Below are 20,076 nucleotides of genomic sequence, written 5' to 3'. Positions count from 1 at the left end.
AACACAACCTTTTCAATAATCTTGGAATAATTCAGAAGCCATTCAGAATTGAAGTATGGCCACGATGTTAAAAGGTACAACATCACTGGATGTCAAATTCATGTCACAATTACTTCACCTGTCCCAAACTGTTCATTTCTTCAGAGAAGGCAGTAACTACTCATATTATGGACACCTACGAACCAGGGAAAAGAGCCCATAGATGGGCTTTTTTTCCAAACTCATACAATTTCCTTATATAGGGCTGATTTTAAATTGAAAGCTCTTAGAGATGATGTTACTCACAATGAAGAGAAAGTAATCAGGGGGATGCAGCTCTAAGCTCTGTTATTTTTTATGTTATATGAGGCAGCATTTAAGTCTAATAAGATTTCACAGATTCAACATTTTTGTTTAGTGAAGGAAATGTGTAATATACCAGACTGGGAAAAAAATGTGTCTTTGATGATTTGAGGAGATGAAAGCCTCATGGTAGAATAAACAGACATGCACATTCCTTTCTACAGATGACCACTGCTCAAGAGGACACCCCTCTCCTCTTTGCAGCCTTAGGCAGCCTCTCTGAGTTACAGCCTTTATTCACTTAAGGATATATAATTAGATATACTTTAAAGACTCCAATGATGTACATCAAGTAACAAGTAGAGAAACTATAATCACTTGGATGCTTATAAAAATGTCTTGAAGTAAAGGAAAAATTTTTAAATACCCCTTGTACAGTACCCAGAACATAGCAGGTACAATCTCACCCTCCGGTTTCCTCCTCCACCCAGCCTCCCAAAATTCTAAGACTAGATTTTGAGGCTACAACCTCACTGAAACATCTAATTAAAATAGTAACAAAGCACATCTAATTAAAATGTAGTCCTTAAAAGTTTAGGAATTAAATTTCTTACTAGTTTCAGTTTTAATCCAGATGTTATTTTAATGTTATTATGAAAAATACAGATTTAGTGGTAAAATATTTTTGCTTCTGTGAAATATTTTTCACAGAAAAATATTTGCTTCGGTAAAATATTCTTGGCTCTGCTTAAGACTTTTACTTAATACGTAGATACATTTGAAATATTTCATTTATTCCAGGTTACCATGGAGCTATTTTTTACCTGGATTACAAAAATCTAAAAATAACATCTTTGATAAAAACTTTGTAAATGTGTATTTATGTAAATGTAAATTTATATAATTTTATGGAGCAGAAGATATAAGATTAGAGATTTCAACAACCTCAAACTTAAACACTCCCAAAAATGTATATTTATGTTGAGTAACCAAAAAGTAGCCTTTTTATGATAGTAATTACCATTATTTTTAAAATGATATATGCTCATTATTTAACGTGTTAAAGGATGGAGAAAATTACAAAAAGGAAAATAAAAGCATTGCTAAAATTTTGCTATTCTAAAATAACTAAATGATAGCCATCATTCTAGATATCTCTCACATATTTAAAAGTTAGATAAAAGTAATTTTATAAACAAAGAATTTTTCTGTAATGCTATTCTAATAAAGTAGGTTATATTTGATTTTTTAAGATTTTATTTATTTATTTATTTTTAAAGAGACAGGAAGGGAGGGAGAGAGAAACCAATCTGTTGCCTCTCACATGCCCCCAACTGGGGACCTGGCCAGCAATACAGGTGTGTGTCCTGACCAGAAATTGAACTAGTGACCTTTCGGTCTCAGGCTGGCACTCAGTCCAATGAGCCAGGGATAGTTTTATTCGATTTTTAGTGGAAGAAAAAGAAATTGAAATGGCACTCAAGGAACTGTTGATTTGCAGATGAATATTTCCTTACTTCATGAGACATTCATTCTTAAAAGATCTCTAAAGGCTAATAAGAAAGATTTCCTGAAATTTTAATGTGGAGTCATCATCATTTACAGTATGTGTATCAACATTAGGTAGCATTTTTGATGTGCTGCTACAACAGATAAAATTATCAGAACACTCATAATCCAACCATGTTCACTGTCCCACATCCCAAATTTTGGCAATTATGTCAGTATTTTTCCATTGTCAAGGTTTATAGATTTAAAATTGGTTCTGCAACCACAGCCTCTTCAGCTTCTTGTACAGATTTCCACATGTAAATGGAAGTTAGTTCTTCTTCTACCACAGCCTGTACATTCTGGAGGCCTCTGTTCTGATTTATCTTTTAGCTGGAATCTGTCATCAGATAATTGTTTCAACAATGGCTCCTGGGTACCAAAGCTCCTGAGGGCTTGGCTACTAAAAGAAAAGCTATTTCTCTATTCACAATATTTCTGATATCAGATGTGTAGGATTTTTTTCACATCAAGCAATTTTCCCATTCTCTAGACACCAAGTGAATGCCCTACAATTGGGCTATGACACTAACTACTTGGAGGGAGTACAGACCTCACTGGTAAAGAGCTCAGTTTTACATGACTGTCCCCCTTAGCAGATACCGGTCATTGAGTCCCAGACTGTCACTTGTACTTCTGATCAATCAGCTATAAATTGAGGTTCCCAACTTGTATGGCTGCCAGCTGGGGGCCTGGATCCAAATCACCCAGCTCTGAGAGCCAATGGGAGCCGAGTCCCCTGGAAGCACCGCAAACAAAGAGGCAGTTTTTATGAACATGCAAGCACTTCCCAGGGCTATTCCCCTGTGGCTAGCACACAGAGAGCAGGCAAAAATGCACCACTCCCAATTTCTCCCTGGAATGGCTTTGACTGCATGCTTTCCCAGTTACTGCCCAAGGGTCAGGAATTGAAGAGCTCTGCATCAGGAACTGGAACCAAAGACCAAATACAGGCTTAGCAAAAACAGGCTTACAGTTGTGAGTATGTGAAACACAGAGTTTATTCTTGTATCATTATTTATTAACTATTGTACTATTTTCCATATGAACAACTGTAAACCTATTTTACCCTACCAACTGTATATTTCTTATTACTTCAGAGCTACTTACTACCTGTAACTTTCAAATATGAGAGGGAGAACTTGACTTTTGGAGTTGCTTACTCTGCCATTTTCATTGAGGCCCATCTCTGTTATTTCTTAGAACTGCATTTAAATATAAAATTGTCCCAAAATAAAAGGTTCAGTTTTTTGTAAGTCAAATCATATTAAAGTGTTCTGACAATTACAGCATTTTGCGACCTCACTGGGCAGTCCCACTTACTAAATGTAGTCCCTTTTAACCCTATTTGCTATTTCTTTTGGTATTTGTTCTTCCCATATTTTTAAATAATATATGTCTTTTTTGAAATCCTCACCAGAGAATATGCTTATTGATTTTAGAGAGAGAGGAAGGGCAGAGAGGCAGGCATCAATTGGTTTCCTCCCCCTACAAATTCCCACCAGGGGTTAAACCCGCAATTCAGGTATGTACCCTGACGGGGGATCAAACCTGCAAGCACACCAGCTGGGGCCATAATATATGTCTTTTGAGTCACCCATCTTCTATATTACTTATTGACTTTTTATTATTTTAAATAAGGATTTCAGTTTCTTATGATACTATCCCCTCTCAATATGGTGATGACTATTATTAAATCAACATTCAGTGTTTACATTAAATATCATAGTTGACCTATTTACTCTAATTATGTTCCCTTTCTGTTTTCCTGGCATTCATGTTTTCTTTGATTTTTTTCATTTGCTTAGTTTTCTTTGCACTTATCGCCAATTCTTCTCAAATTTTCCATTAAAATTTCCAGTATAATTTTTCATGTCAGATAACATATCACTTCCCATTTTCAGACCCTCCTGCTCTTTCTCTCTGGAATGCTAATCTTTAGGGGGTTTTGCACAGCTGTTACCTGAGACTTCCCTTTTCTATCATCACTAGAATTTTCTTGGCCATTCTCCTGAGCTGAAGTCCCTGATCCCTAGATCTCAGGCCTTCTCTCTCTGAGCTTACTCTCTTGTTCTGTGCAGCACACCCGTCAGCAGTTTTGTCAAGTTAAAAATTTGGTGCAATGGCCAAGGGCTTGTCTCTTGAGACTAATCTAATTTTAACTCATTGCCTTTTATATCTGGGTTACCTATCTCCCAGAGTTAGCCCTGCACCGTCTTCCTGAATGTTACCCTAACTTATTATCCCTATCCCATTCTTCCTATTTCCTGGTTTTCCCCAGTATTTTAGGTAAACAAATTCTAAGAAAGGGAGCCTGGGAGGAATTCTTTGAGACTTGGTGTGTTTGAACATATCTTCAGTCACCCTCACACTTGATTGGTAATATAGAGCTCCATTATAGCCATGCTGCTCTCCCAGCTAGCTGCTCCTGGAACATGAACCACACCCTTCTTTAGCTTTCTCATTTGCATTTGCTGCATGGCTAAACTCTCTCACTTCCTTCTGGTCTTGCTCAAATGTTATATTCTCAGGGACCACTCTATGCAAAATTATAACCCCAGCAGTCCCGGCCACTTTCCTGCTTCATATTACTTCCATAGCACTTACCAGCATACGTTATACTATATATTTTCCTTTATTTTTTAATTAAAAAATTTATTTATTTATTTTTAGAGAAGGGAAGGTAGGGAGAGAAACAATGTGTGATTCCTCTCGTGCACCCCCTACTGGGGACCTGGCCTGCAACCCAGGCATGTGCCCTTGACTGGGAATCAAACCGGTGACCCTATGGTTTGCAGGCCAGAACTCAGTCCACTGAGCCACACCAGCCAGGGCCCTTTGTTTATTTTGTTTATTTTCTATCGTCCTGTACAAGACAGTAAGCTCCTTGGAACAAAATCTTCTGTTTTATTCACTGATATATCCCAATGCCTCAAACAGTGTCTGGCACATAGTAGGCTATCAATACCTATTAGTTGAATGAGTGAATAATAAACACTTATGTTCTATCTCTATAATATGCCAAAAAGGAAGATAATAACTTTCTTGTTATGATAAATAAGAATAGACTTGTTCAATATGGAATTAAAAACTTGTTGATCATACCCCTTGAAAATCAAAAGGAGATCATGGAATCTTTCTTTTTGGATTTTTGAACATAAAATAGGTGACCCCTTGATGCTTATGATGAGTGTATATGGGTATATATGTACACTACATATTTGTGGCAAGATTTAAAATAGCCTTTCAGCTACACTTGTCCTCCACACTTTCTCATCTTCTGCTGGGCCTCCCTCCATCTGCTGGAGGGGCTCCCGTCTGCTGGAGGGGCTCCCGGCTGCGCACATCGAGCCCACTTCACCACTACTGGCTTGTCTCACTCTGGGCTTCAGCTAGACCCCAGTCACCTACTTTGGTTTGAACTATTTATCTGCAGCCTTTGCTTTTTGACAGGCCTCCTACCCAGAGAGTGACCAAAATAGCCTTTTCCTCTACACCCAAAAGTTGCTCTTCTAACCAGTACCCCATCTTACACACATATAAACACATCTCACACCCTCACAGGAACCCCCCCGCAAACACACACCCAAACACAATAGCTAAAGAACCAGGTTATTCTGAGTCTGTTTATTTTGCAAACCTCATGCTGAAATGAATGGCTTTTGCTTTCAGGCTTGACTTCTCCATTGCAGCATAAAAGCTTCATATTCAGTGACCTGTGTCACTGCCATTCCTAATTTCTACATACAAATTTGATGAAAACTTAATTAATTAAAATACATTCATAACTAGTGGTAAGGTTTAGATGATATTTTAATTTCAAAAGAATTGATTATGGCCTTCATAGTTTCAATATCAAGCCAAGAAAGAGTAGGAGTCTTTTAAAACTATATTTAAATAGGGATTCTAGACTCAGCAAAGAAAAATATAAGATACTCAGTTAAATTTGAATTTCAGATAAACAACAATTAATGTTTTTAGTCTAAGTATGTTCCAGTGGGAATCCTGTATTTTATCTAGCAACCCAACATTTAAATAGTCAACTGTTCTTATCAGTAAAATAACTTGGACAGGTTTATTGTGAATGTAAATGATTAATGTTAAAATGCTACAAAGAGAATTGGAAATTCATTTTTATTTGTTTATGGCATAAGACAGCAACTATTTTAATCTGGCTAAAGTCTATATAGGGATCAAGGTGTGAACAATGAGATGCTGGCCCACGGGCAGAACAAAGGTGTCTGTCATTGAGCTTGTTCCCTGACCCTTGTCATCTGGAGCAGCAGAGATCACATCACAGGAACACAAATTCACCTGCCTTTCCCCAAGGCATGAAGAACTCAAATCCCATCATTGATTACACCTGAAGCCTTTAAATTTACTCATCCCGGATCTTTCCATGGATGTCTTAGTCTGCTCAGGCTGCTATAACAAAATATGTTAGACTGGGTGGTAAACAACAGAAATTTACTCCTCACAGTTCTGGAGGCTGGGAAGTCCAAGGTCAAGTTGCCAGCTGATTGGGTTCCTGGTGAGGGCCCTCTTTCTGATTTGCAGACCAGTGTCTTGTTGCTGTATCCTCACGTGGCACAGAGAGAGATTTTAAATGCACTAACCCCATTAATGAGGGCTTCACCCTCAGATCCCAATTACCTCCACCTCCAGATACTTTCACAGTGGAGATTAGGGCTTCAACATATGAATTTGGGGAGGATACAAACATTCAGTCCATGGTGATGGAGATTTGAACAAAACTACAATTGCATATCCAGAGAGATCTTGGATGTTAGGAAACATCATTTCTGACAGTTGAGTGAATATATGGGTAGGCACATGTAGGCACCCTCCCAAGGTGAGAGAAGGAGGGTTCTTCTCTGAAATCTGGGTACAGTTCGCTAACAGGCAGGTTTTATTTTAAGAAACTAATAAAACTAATATGATTCCACCTCTCAGAGCTGTTTATCACTTGGAATTTCAGTTTGGGTGATTGTACTCAGTAAATTAGCTGACTGAGAGTCCAAAGATTATATCTGCATCCAGACAGTTCATTCATCATGCTTAGCATTTAGATTTCAGTCCAGCTTTCCCACATATTTGCCAAAATGCCACTGAAGTAATCACAGAAAGCTCCCTGTTTTGACCTACCTAATGTCTTAAATATTGCCAGTGGCTCTGGATTTAAGTTTATTGGAATATTTTAATAACTCACCAATCTTTCTATCTGATAGCTTTACTTAACCACTTTTTAGTTCATAAACACTTTCTATGATTTTCATTTTGGACCAAATGTGAGCGGACTTGAGTAGTTCAGTATGTACTTACCAAGAAAACAGTGCAAAATGGTGGTAGAAATTATCAAGGTATAATCCTGTAAATATGACAAAACCTTTAAATATTATCAAATATGTAGCAAGTTGTATGGTCAATGTAAAGTTCAAATTATGTGTGTAGACCACATGTTCACTCTTTTATTTTGGAAATTGGCAAGTTGTTCAGTCAGATTGAACAATTTTGGAAAAGCGTAATTTAAATTTTAATTTTTAAAACTATGAAAATATGATAACTGGAATCCTCCAAAAATCCAATTGAAGACAATACAAACCTGCATGATTGGAAAGTAAATAAAATTTCTGGACCAATACTGCATGGCTAGTTGGCTGGAAGTTCCAGGTGGGGATGTGGGATCCAAATTTAGTCAGTGCCACCCACACTTTGGCATCACCTGGAGACTTAGCCAACTTTTACCACCTGGTTCCTAGATTTCCTGTCTGGCTGAGTGTAATTCCAGAAATTACAGATAATTGGTAGTTTTTTAGTCTCATACATCTAGAAGTTTTGAGCCAGAATAAAGTGGATTTAGGACCCACCGGCTATCTCCCCGGGTTTAGACCCTGGGCTGCCTGCCCTTTCTGTATCAGTTTCTTATTTTTCAAAATATGACAGTAACATAATCAATGTAACGTTGGATATTTATTCTTTCTATTGTTTGGGGGACTGCTTCCACATAGTGAATGGTCTCAGGGGCTTTCTCTGTGGGCAATTCTTTGTCTCTGCCTACTGTGGCCTCTGGCTCCCTGTCAGACACTCTACCTTTCTTTACTGCATCAAGAAATTTCTCCATGACTGGTCAAAGTGCCACAGACATAATGTCCATTGACCAGACAGTACTGATCCCAGGGCTAACCATCCCCATTGATAATTATTTGGCCATCAGCCAATCAGCTCTGGAAATTTCACATTTGCCCGCATCTTCAGAAGATAGCAGGTTGAGCACAGGCAGCCAAGATCTAGTCAGAGACTTAGATGAAATGGATCTATCTAACACTCCTGCCTCCTCTGAGGTACCAGGATTCAGTGGCTATGTTTCCACCCCAGACCATTTCTTGGAGAAGACCACGCCTGTCCCAGCTTCGCGGTATATCACCACCAGCCCTGTAACCACCGCTGCCAGGGGCCAAGAGCTGGTGGTGTTCTTCAGCCTGCGCGTGGCCAACATGCCCTTCTCTGACCACCTGTTCAACAAGAGCTCTTTGGAATACCAAGCTCTGGAGCAACGATTCACACAGCTGGTGAGTGGTGACTGATAATCCTCTGCATGCCTCTTCTTTCTTTTCCTGTTCTTACATTATAATATAATTGTTGGTTGTCTTGAGCAATGCAAGTTGGAAGAGGCAAGCATCTGACATAATGGTTGCTGGAGGCATTCCACCAGAGCACTGAGATGGATTTAGATCCAACAGGAAAGTGGGTTTTCTGGCAGACACGTGAGCAGACACTGCCACCCAGCCTCCCGGGAACAAACTTATCCTTGAGATCTTTTCATTAGAGTTCTTCCTAACTTATTTTCCTAGGAATAATACATAGTCACTCAAGTTCTGAACTTGAGATTTAAAAGCAATATGAGCAGATTTTTCCTATGTTATCATGTCACAAGCTGTTTCCCAGCCCTCTGACCAAAAAGGACTCAAAGCTAGAAAGGTCCAGCACAGAGGCCAAAAGTTCAGATGTAAAGGCTCTTTTTTCAGTTCCTGGTAAGGTCTTTCAAAACAAACAAACAAGCCCTGGCTGGCATAGCTCAGTGGATTGAGCGTGGGCTGGGAACCAAAGTGTCCCAGGTTCGATTCCCAGCCAGGGTACATTCCTGGGTTGCAGGCCATAACCCCCAGCAACCGCACATTGATGTCTGTCTGTGTCTGTCTGTCTGTCTGTCTCTTTCCCTCCCTTCCCTCTCTAAAAATAAATAAATAAATAAAAAATCTTTAAAACAAACAAACAAACAAACAAATAATGGATAAATAGCTTCATTCCTGATCCCTAACAAAGAAAATATGAAGATTATCATGACTGCATATATGTTTGATTATAAAACACACCCCCAAACTCACAGAGTTGTTTTGTTTCTACGTGTGCAATAAGAAATGCATGTGCAATGAGAAATACTGAAACACGTGATACCTCTACACAGTCAATGTCAATTGAAGTCAATGCATATCAACAGTGGAGAATTTCTGACAATAACAGAAAAAATATTTGTAAGCGTCACATAAGTTAAATCATTATGTAAATTAAAGCCAGATAAAACTATTCTTCAAGTGAATGTTAAAGGAAGATTTTGTGCCATCTCACTCCCACTGCCACCCACAATGAGGTGAGTAGGTAAGTGGGACAATCTCAGGGAATGGAGTTCCAGTGGACCTAGCCCAGCTGTATTCATTAGGGTGCATGCTAAGCTGACATAATGGAGAGATCAAGAATACAGTAACTTCAATAAGATACAAGTTCATTTCTCTTTCACTTGGTGGGTGGGGCAGCTCTGTCATCCAGTGTTACCCAAGGACCCATATTCCTTCCATCTTGTAACTCTGCCAACCCCGAGGGTGTTTCCTCATCCACACAGTCAAAGCTGGATCGCTGGTACAAGCCTGCTGCCACTTGTGAGAAGGGGAAAGAGAGAAATCTCAGGGCAAGCAATTTCCTAAGTATGTGATACCAAACTTACCCACATCTCTTCCATTCATATTCCATTGGTGGGAACTAGTCACATGGCCACATCTTGCAGCAAAGGTGGCTGGAAAATGTGGTCTCTAACTAGGCAGCCTTTTTTTTATGAAAAAGAGGAGATGGGTTTTGGAGAGAGGAGCAGCTAGTCATTTGCACACAGGAGTGCAGGGAATTCCCACCAGAGTTCCAAGAGATGCTAACACACCAAGAATGAGTAGGCAAAATCACAAGAGAATAGATTGAAAAAAGAAGTTCCAAGCTCTTTGTAACATTTCATTTTATTTATTTATTTTTATTTTTACAATAACCTTGAGACAGAAGTGCAAGTCAGGACCAGAGTCAAAATTCTGGTAGGGTGGGGACAGGGACAAAACAGAAGCAGGTCTGAGCCAAGCCTGGGAGGTGGCATCTTGCATCTGCATGCTCCCTGGGCTCACAGGTGTCGGTGCATGAGTGACTGGCTCACTTTCAGGGCCAGGAACAAGGCAGACATTGCTGAGTCTCAAACATTTCTGAAAAGGGGTCTCAAGGACGGCTGTGGCTCACAGAGGCAGGTCGGTGTGGGAGCCTGAAGCACAGTGCCTGGGGCATACTTTTGATATTAAGTTATAGTTTGGAAAAGGTCCTTAGGAAACCACTTTTTCTTCTCCCTCAGTTCAGATAAGGGCACCAAGTTACAACACAGTGGTTAAGTGTCTTGAGGAAGTCTCACACAGCGAGTTAGGGGCAGTTCCAGGACTAGCTGCCAGCCCCCTGCTCTTCCACTGCCCCGCATAGGTGTCCGCGGGGAAACGTGTCCTGCCTAAACAGACAAGCTGATGTTTAAGCTATTGTTTATTTCAACAGGTCATTTCAAATCAGTTGCTTCCAAATAGATGTCCATTTGCACAGGCATAGAGCAGTCTGCTCCTGGGCTCAGTTTGGAACATGTTTTTATTTACATGGATTTTAAAAAAACACAAACAACTGAACCTGGCATTCCTGCTTTGCTGATAGCATTGGCCTGAATTTTTTAGATTCTCTGTTCTCACAATTCATTATGAAGAAGACTACTGACCATCCACCTCAATACACAGACAGAAACGTGGAAATATGGGACATAATCATGGCAAATAGATCATTAAGCAGTGGTGTCCTGGTCTCACTTGAAACCCAAACACACAAAAATAAACAACTAAATAATAAGGAATGGAAATTTATGCCTCAGAGAGTGAAAAATGAGTAGAAATGGAATTAGCAGCAGCTGAGCTCTTAGAACACCCTTAAGAGTAAACCATCTTCTATTTTGCAGCTGGTTCCATATCTACGATCCAATCTTACAGGATTTAAGCAACTGGAAATACTTAACTTCAGAAACGGGAGTGTGATTGTGAATAGCAAAGTGAGGTTTGCTGAGTCGGTGCCGTACAACCTCACCAAGGCTGTGCACAGGGTCTTGGAGGATGTTCGTTTGGCTGCAGCCCAACTACTAGATCTGGAAATAGACAGCTACTCTCTCAACATTGAACCAGGTAATCGACTTCAATTCAGAAATATGTGGGAGCTTGGAAATTTTGTTTATTTGTTTGCTTAAGCTTACAGCTCAATTTTGAGTCACAAAAGTCAAATTAAAATTATACTTGATGAGATAACCTTTTAGAACGCATGGATCACCTTATCAGAAAGGTAGGGTCATGAAGACACGGAGGTTAAAGTTTTCCGACATCAAAAAGCAAAGAACAAGTACACCTCTTGCTTCACAAACTGAGAGCTTTAATTTCGCCCCAGAGCAAAATTTTTCGGTGGTTAAGAGACTTTTCTTTTTAATAGAGCTACAGCCAAGCTCATTTACATTCTGCTAAAAGTCAAAAACACCTTGTCAGTGAACGACAGCACGGGGGGGGGGGGGGGGGGGTTCCTGACTAAGAACCTACCACTCATAGTTACCCAGGAATCGCCTCTTCCTAACAACTCAGGATGACACTGAGACAGCATCCTGAGGGAAAAGGTAATCATGGGACCAAAATTCAGACTTGGATGAAAGGCTCTTCACCCATCATGAAAGAAAGAAGAAAATAACGTCCCTTCCCATTTGTGTCCCCTAGACCAGCTTCCATTGCAGTTTAAAACAAAGAGAAGTTAAATACGAAGAAAACTCTTGACCAAGATAGAGGCTCAGCCCAAAGCTATACAATAGAAAGCAAACACTTATTCTGATAATAAAGCATAGTATAAGTACCACTGTAACCAGCTGGGCCGTACTTGGGAACTATTTCCACCATTCTGTTTTCTAAACAGTGGAAAGATTTCTGTTTTTTCTTCCCTAGAGTGCAAGGGGCCCCGGCTCCGATAAATCTGGTGTGAATGGTCAGGTCGAAACAAAGCTTCCTAATAGGCTAAGCAGTAGCGAAGAGGATCTTGAACATCCTCCCCGGCTTTCTGTAGACTAGCAATGAAGGCAGAGACAAAGGCCTTGGGCAAAATCCAAACAAAAAGGCTCAGCTGGGAGACACTTATCTTTGACCAAGCAGAACTTTGTGCAACTTTAAGAAAATTGCTTCCTACCTTGTAAATAGGTTCATTAAAATGACAGACTGCCCTGAAGCACTGAGCCTGGAGTGTTTACCTCTGAACTGGGTGGCTGAGGAGGCCTTCTGGCTCCCCTAAGAAATCAAAACCCTCCTAAAACAGGACTGAAATACTGCCCATCCCCCTGAAAACTTCCTCAGAACTAAAAAGAAACCGGGGGTCCTTGCCAGAAGATCAGGAGACCAGTTTCTTCAGTCAATCAAACAGATAACAGGGGCGTGTACAGAGAGAACTGGGCAAGGCTAGGGGAGGGGAGGGGAGGGCCCAGTCCCCTCCCTTCCTGACTTCCGTGGGGAGCTCAGTTTACTGAGAGACCTATCCAACAACATGAGTAAACTCCAGGGGCTAAGTTGAGGCAGGGGAGAACTCGTGGTGCTGCCATGGGGACAGACTTCTCAATATAGGTGCCACTTAAGTACACCTTAGAAAGAGTCCAGGAAGCTGGTGGCACATTGCTGGGGATGTATAAGGGACACTGGTGATGCGAGAAAAAAAGCACAGAATAGCACTGCCCTTGGAAGACCATAGTCCTGAATGTGAATCCTGGTGCGAACAGCAGCACTCAATTCCCACGGCTGAACAACGGAAATAGTAACAGGTGTGAGGATTAACTCAAATAATAGAGTTGTCCCTCAGTATTTGTGGGGGATTGGTTGCAGGACCCCCAAAGCCCACCCCCTTCCCACCCTGAGAATATCAAAATCCAAAGATGCTTAAGCCGCTTGTATAAAATGGCTGGCATAGTGTTAGCACGTAGCCTTGCACATCCTCACGCATGCTTTAAATCATTTCTGGGTTACTTATAATACCCAGTCCAAGGTAATGCCATGTAAGTAGTTGTTATACTATGTTATATAGGGAATAATGACAAGCAGAAAAGTCTGTATATGTTCAGTACAGATGCAACCATTGCAGGCCTAACTATGTAGACAGGGTATTGTGTCAGCAACAACATAACTTTTTAAAGAATATTTTCTATTCAAGGTTGGTTGAATCCATGGGTGCAAAACCTGTGGAAACATACGAGACTATATTTACAACACTTAACACTCAACAACTGCAGCTGACTAATAAATGTTTAGTTAATATAACAACATCATCATTATTAACTAACAATGTGTGACCTGCGTGGGCATCAGTGGAAACAATCAAAAGTACCATGACAAGGTATTTGTGTGGAGGTTGGAACTTCAATTATTTTCGCTGATTTCTTGTGTGAGTTCAGCTATGTAGCTTTCCTCTAAGAAGCCAATAGCAACAGAAATGAGTTGGTGCTAACCTCAGCTCCAGTCACCGCTGGAGCCAAATTTATGCTGAGCTATCCAAGAAATGCCCCCAGGCTCCTAGCATGCCCAATCTATCTTTTATGGTGGAGCAATAGGGAAATGCCAGGCTGTGCTGCACAACCTGAGAAATTACTTTACTCTGTTTCTTACCAGATACTTGGAGATTGAGAAAATCTGAATTCTTAATACATTGAAAATTCACTGATTGAATGAATGAATGAATGAATGAGAAAGGTCTGCCAAGAAATGACCACAGTGGGCCAGCTATGACATGAGTAATGCCTGAATCATGAGGCTTGGATGAGCACAGCAGAAGTAGAAAGCCAAACGTGGATTTTCTAAAAGTTAAAAATATACAATGAACTTTATTCATTTCTCTATGTAAATCAGAATAGATAAATCCAACATCCAAAAGAGTTCCTATTTAGAATGATAAACCACTGTGCTAACCTGCCCCCCCCCCCCAGTGTTTCCTCCAATCAACAAGGGGGATGGAGTTGGGGGGTGTAATGAGCAAGCAGGGAGGGACAGGTAAGGTTTACAGGGGGCTTCCTAACTCACAGCTAGGGCTCCTGGTTTAGTCACTTCTCCAAAGGCAAAGGGTAGATTCACCCACTTATTACCAGCAAGTGCTTGATGGTTCAACCTTGACCATCTTCTACATGCTTAACACAAAGCAGCAGACACTCCTCGACAACCATGTAAAGTGTGTTAATGTACGAAAGTCAGTCCCTGCCCAAAGGATCTTCCAATGCGGCCCAAGAGGGGCACCTTAGAAGGATGCTGGGATCAAGCTATGCCTTGTTCATTCAAAAAGACTTTCTAATGAGTGTTTTCTCATATCCCACACTTAGTTGTAAATTCCAGTGAGCCTGGGACTCACTGAGAGATCCCATACTGAAGAAAGCTCTGAGCTTTCCTAAAATTCCATTTCATTGAGGCCTGGTGCCTGAACAGAAGAGAGAATATAATGGTAGAGATTAATACACAGAGAGCCCTAGTCCCTCTGGGTGCGGCAGTAGGTGGTGGCAAGGGCCGAGCCTCTGGCAGCAGCCAGGAAGACAGCCAGCACTGTTAAGGAAACAATGATTCAGTACTTGTTAAAGACCATATTGATGGGTGTAGGGACCACTGCAATGGGTGGGGGAGAGTGAGTCAACTCAAGTTTGTATACAGCAAGTGGGAATTTATAGCCAAGTAGCAGGGAAAGGGTCAGTGGTTAGAAAATACTGAAAAACATCAGGCGTATGGGGGCATCCTGCATAAACTGACCCAAAGGGTTTTTTGAGGAAGGCAGGCTGTAGGGATCAGACACCACGAGGGAAATGGTGGAGGATATGGAACCCAATTAGGTATCCAGGGTGATCAGACATGGAGGATGGGGGATGGGGGCAGGGAGTGTTGCTAAACAACCTTAGCAGGACTCTCACTAAACCTGAGCAATGAAGGGACTGATACAGAAATCCAAAAGTTGAGGCTGAGCGGAAAATTTCAGGGGCGCCTGAGGAGACCTTGATCAAGTCGACAATCTCTGGCAACACTGAGCTGCAGAGGCAGGACACCAGCCGCGCAGGTGTCAGTGGCAGCAGTGCAAGCTACCATTGAAGGGTGGTGGCCGCTGAGAGGAAGGTGGCCCCCCCAAGAGTGAGCCAAAGTCAGGGGCCCACTAGGACCCAGACTCAGAAGCACCCTCCACCACCCCTCTCACAGCACGCACGGCCTCTCCTTCCTGTTTACAGCCTGCTCCCATCCAGGCAGAGACAGACCGAAACCCAGAGCAGTCACCCCCATTGCTTCAGAGCACAGCTAATTAATTTCTTACTTTTATGAATCTGCATATCTTCTACAACTTCTAGAACCTGAAATTTAAAATGTCATTCTAAAAAAAAAAGCCTATAGAGTTACAGTCAAGTGTTTTCTAGCATTAGTTCTCCATTACAATTTTAGTTACAGGAAATATGTACGAAATTAGTATTTTGATATATAAGAAATGGGTGCCTAGATTTTAAAACAAATTAAGGAAAATATGCAGATAATTTTAGTAGGCTTTTTTCTTTAAAAAGAAAAACCTAGAAAATGACAGCTATTTTGCTCCCTATTTTTCAGTGTGACTGAATGACCCAGGTGTTCTCCTTTGGGTGGGGTATTTGAGTGTAAGCTGTCACGGTGATTGGCAGTCGAGCTGATTAAAATGTCCTCCTAGTACAGCCATCCAATGCAACCAACTTATCATGCTGCCGCTCAGGTCCCTGGACCCCAAATGAAGATAATTACTTCAGTTTCCCAGAGAACAAAGACTCAAATTCCAGCATATACAGCCCCTGACTCTATCGCTGGTGTGGTCTTGTGCAGAGGTCTCAGACTTGGGCTGACGCACAGCAGGGCCACCCCCAGCATGCAGTGAAGGAACTGAGGGGCCCTGGTACCCAAAACCCCAGATCATACCAGGTCACTTCAGCAAATGCAAGAGACCTTCCCTGATTCATGTTTGATCTTGCCAGCATTTGCTTGATCTCATTAGCAATAGTCCAATGTGTTGAGAAAACTCTCCATGAAAGAGAATTAAGAGGGGAAATCTTTAGAGAGAAAAGCAGGAGCTGCTAGAAATCCTGTGTGCTGGGAGTGAACACCCAGCCTTGCCCATGGGAGAGAATCCTAAGAATCTATCCTTGGAAAAAGGAGACAGCGTCCTATAATTTTAACCTTTTCCCAACCAGGATGGCCAATACAGCAAAACCAAACTCTAGGTGTCATACACCTTGGCCCTTTCTCATCACCTTCTTGGGGGAAAAGGGAGATTAGAGTGAGGGCTGCACAACACTAGAGGGACCCCCACTCACGTCCATGTCCCCACAGCTGCTGTCTCTGACCACCCTTCCCTCCCCCAGTCCTTGTCAAAGAATAAGCCTCAAAATATAGAAACCACGATTGCCATGCAAATAGATTGTGAGCTTATGTTAGTTGATGTAACTCATTGATAAGGGAATTGTCTGGCTGACAAATTTCACTGAAAGGGGATATGGAAACAGGAATTTTATTTAGCCAGAGAACAAAGGAGAAATATGAAATAAGATTGTTAAGCTGATATTGTGCAAAACTGAAAATAATCATTGTATATTATCTATTTCTATACTATAACTTCTAATTTTATAGACTTGTAAAATGGCATAATCAATAGCAAATAAGTCAAAGTTATTGCCTCCTAGGGTAGGGCTCACCGAAGTATTTCTTAAAGAGCTAGATATCGTTAAGTATTTTAAGAGTAAATATTTTAAGGCTTTGTGAGCTGAAAGGTAAAATCAAGGATATTATGAAGGTGCTTATATCAGTATAAACACTTAAACACCATACTCTGCTCACTGGCTGTGAAAGTGCAGATGGCTGGCTGGGTGGGCCCACAGCTGATTCCTGTGTTACTGATTCCTGGTTCCTGACTGGGTGGGACTGTCTATTGCTCTAGCATGACAGTGAAGGTCATGTGATCAGCTTTTCTTCTCATTTCAAATGTTGGATGGTTTTCCTTAAACTAGCAAAGATTTCTCAGCCTCTTAGTCCCACTGGCCCTTGTCTTTGCTGTTACAGAAAAATTAGACAAGTAATAACAATGCAATCATAATCTGGGTCATGTTCATTCATATAGTCAGTATAGGTACCAGAATAGGCACCAGGACCCAAAGGTGACCTGAGCCTGGCTTTGCCCTCAAGGAGCTAAATGTTTACCAAGAGAAAAAGGCACATATACAAAATGCTATTACAGAGTGTGCTAGAGATACTACAATCGGCATATGAACAGCTGTCACAAAGCACAGAAGAGAGAGCAATTAATTTTACAGAGGAAAGGGATGTCATGGCAGGCTTCTTGGACAGAGGACAATACTGAGTGTATGATGCCTTGGTACATGATGAGGATGGGCCCAGGCAGAGAAGGGTGGGGAGGAGCTGTTCCTGAAGGGGCGGGAGGAAGGTGCAGACATTCCTGAGAATGGAAGGGAACTTCAGTTACTCACTGTGAGGGCAGCTGTGGATACAGGGCAGGGAGCTACAGAATCTTAGCCTGGAAGGAAGGGGGGCCGTGCCCAGCCGGCTCAGTTGAAGCCAGACTGTCTATGAGCCCCTGTTCAACCTATTTGCATCCACTTAGATGTCTTATTTTTTCCTTCATTTTCTTCTTTTTGTGACTATGGCCTTTTAAACTTCATCTTTAATAAAATATAAAACTCAAAAAGTCCTCAAATTCAATACTAAACAATTCTTAAAGTATTCTCAAAATTATAAAATAAAAACAATTTATCATTCATAAAATACCATAAGTTTGAAAAATACTTAGAAAAATCTATAAATAGTTACAAAGGTACATAGACAAGTTCATTCTTTTTAATTTTTAAGCAAAGATTAATAAGCTATCTTAAGGATATTAAAATACTCTAAAATGTTTTAGGGGAAACCAGATTTAAGGAAATGAACATTAGGTCAGTTGACCTCCAGTCTATAAAGTAGGTTTCTAGAGCCCAGGAAGGAGGCCAGGGCTGGAAGTACCCATTTGTGAAAGTGGGCATTTCGACTAGGGAACAGGTGAAAATCGGCCCAGGGCACTGTGCAGGGCGGGAGGAAACCAGAAGTGGGACTGGAACTCTGAGACTGTCCAGATCTTAGTGGGGAAATAGAAGGACTGTCAGTGAAGAGGGCCAGGAGAAGAGGATGCTGCAGAAGCCAGGAAAAGAGAAAGATCAGCAGTTTCTGCAGCTGTGAGAGTACAGTGCACCGAGGTCATCAGAACCCTTTGCAAAAGCAACCTAGTGGAGTGGCAAGGGCACAGGCAGGACTGCAGTGAGGCTGGGCTGACATGGAAAACAAGTGAGTCCACATGCCCTGCCCACCTCCTGTCTTACAGCTGGGAGCAAGGCTCCCACAGAGACTGGAAGATAGGGGGCGCTATTTTCTTTGATGGTTACATTTCAAAGGAATGGCTCCCAGGTCCTGAGGAGAAAGAGTCCTAAGTAATGCCATCAAGAAGCTTAAGAGTGATTTATGCCTCAAAGGGGCAGAGAGTGAATTCACAGGTACGAGGTTTCTAAACTAAGACTTCCTTTCTGTGAGAAAAGGGAAGCCAGGGACCTGGTGTCTGGAGGAAGCTGGTACAGCTTTGCAGTCTGGGTCAGAGGACCTTGCATTTCTTTGCAATGCCCCAATTTTATCATAGTTACAGACAATGCCCAGACAGACCAATTATTTAGTTCCATTTGCAAAATTTGAAATCCAATCAAGTGTTTTTTATTTCTTTTCTTTCGGCCTAATGTCAGGGGGAAAGTAGTTGTGGTAGTAGTATCGGGAGGGGGAAATAGCCTTGAGTTCTGCCCTAAAGAGAAGGAGAGAGATTCTGAAAATTCTCATGAGGTTTCTAGGTGAGCATCATTCCACATTCAGATCAGCATCTGAACTCCTGGCTGTGTCTTCCAAATGAAAGCCGGCAATCAGGCCGAGGAACATCTGCAGCGGCGCAGGCATGTAGGAGGAGGGACACACTGTTATTGCTGCATGTGGCTTGCTATCCACCTTTTGAAAACTCCCTGAATAAATATATCTGTGATATAAAAAGTATAAACCAATGTTAGGGCTATCTGTGATTTATCAAGTGAAAAACTGAATAAATCACGGCCTGCTCAGTATTCTGCCAGCATCCCTGGCAATGGGGGCCGTCTTTCCTTTAGGCTGTTATGAAAATTCTTCAGAAGCATGTAGGGCTTTTATGCCAGTTAGCTGTGCAGGTTGAAATTTTCAAATATGCAAAACTGCTTATTCTAACTTATTCTCTCCTTGAATTCCTAAGAAGCCTCCTCAAAAGTGGGTAGACTTCAAGGCTGGCGAACGATAAACACTGAAATGCATTCCAGTCTGGCATCCAGAACGCTTCCCACCAGAATGTGGATAAACAATCATTTTCTCTGGAAAGTTGCATAATTTAGATGCCACTCATCACAATAATGGCAATGAAACTGTAATAGCTACTGCTGACACTATTTTTAACCTTTACTATGTTAACTGTGTAAAGAAGGTATTGTTAGTCATGCCCATTACACATTTGGAGAAATCGTGTTTCAGAGAAGTGTGACCTTTCACTGGGCACAAACCACCAAGTGCAGTGGCTGGAATTCAGCAACAGCTCTGTGTGCTTCCTTCAACTCTACCCACTGCCTTTTCATAAAAAGGGGTCTTGCCTGCCTTCCTACTGGGTGTAGAGAGGCTGTTTACTCTATTTAGAAAAAGTGACAACACACTTCAGTTTAATTAATCCTAAATGAATTGTCAGGTTCTACATTTCACCAAGTGAAATTTCCTATAATAGTCATCATATTATAAGAATGACCCCCTCAAAAAACCCAACTTCACTCTC

The 20,076-nt window shown here is 41.3% G+C and overlaps 1 protein-coding gene across 4 annotated transcripts in view; it reads left to right on the top strand.

The window, feature by feature from the left end:
* IMPG1 (interphotoreceptor matrix proteoglycan 1) overlaps positions 1 to 20,076 on the top strand; it is a 119,607-nt gene that overhangs the window by 81,545 nt on the left and 17,986 nt on the right. For 3 of the 4 annotated variants that reach the window (XM_036024376.1, XM_036024378.1, XM_036024375.1), the window contains 2 exons: positions 8,206 to 8,399; positions 11,123 to 11,342. In XM_036024376.1, the coding sequence (XP_035880269.1) occupies positions 8,206 to 8,399; positions 11,123 to 11,342 (414 nt within the window). Of the gene's footprint in view, positions 1 to 8,205; positions 8,400 to 11,122; positions 11,343 to 13,838; positions 13,920 to 20,076 lie in introns of those variants that run through there. The other variant, XM_036024377.1, reaches the window with a different exon arrangement.

This window comes from Phyllostomus discolor, chromosome 4, assembly GCF_004126475.2.
Source record: "Phyllostomus discolor isolate MPI-MPIP mPhyDis1 chromosome 4, mPhyDis1.pri.v3, whole genome shotgun sequence".
NCBI classification, from domain to species: Eukaryota; Metazoa; Chordata; class Mammalia; order Chiroptera; family Phyllostomidae; genus Phyllostomus; species Phyllostomus discolor.
This window is presented reverse-complemented; position numbering and strand designations above follow the sequence as displayed.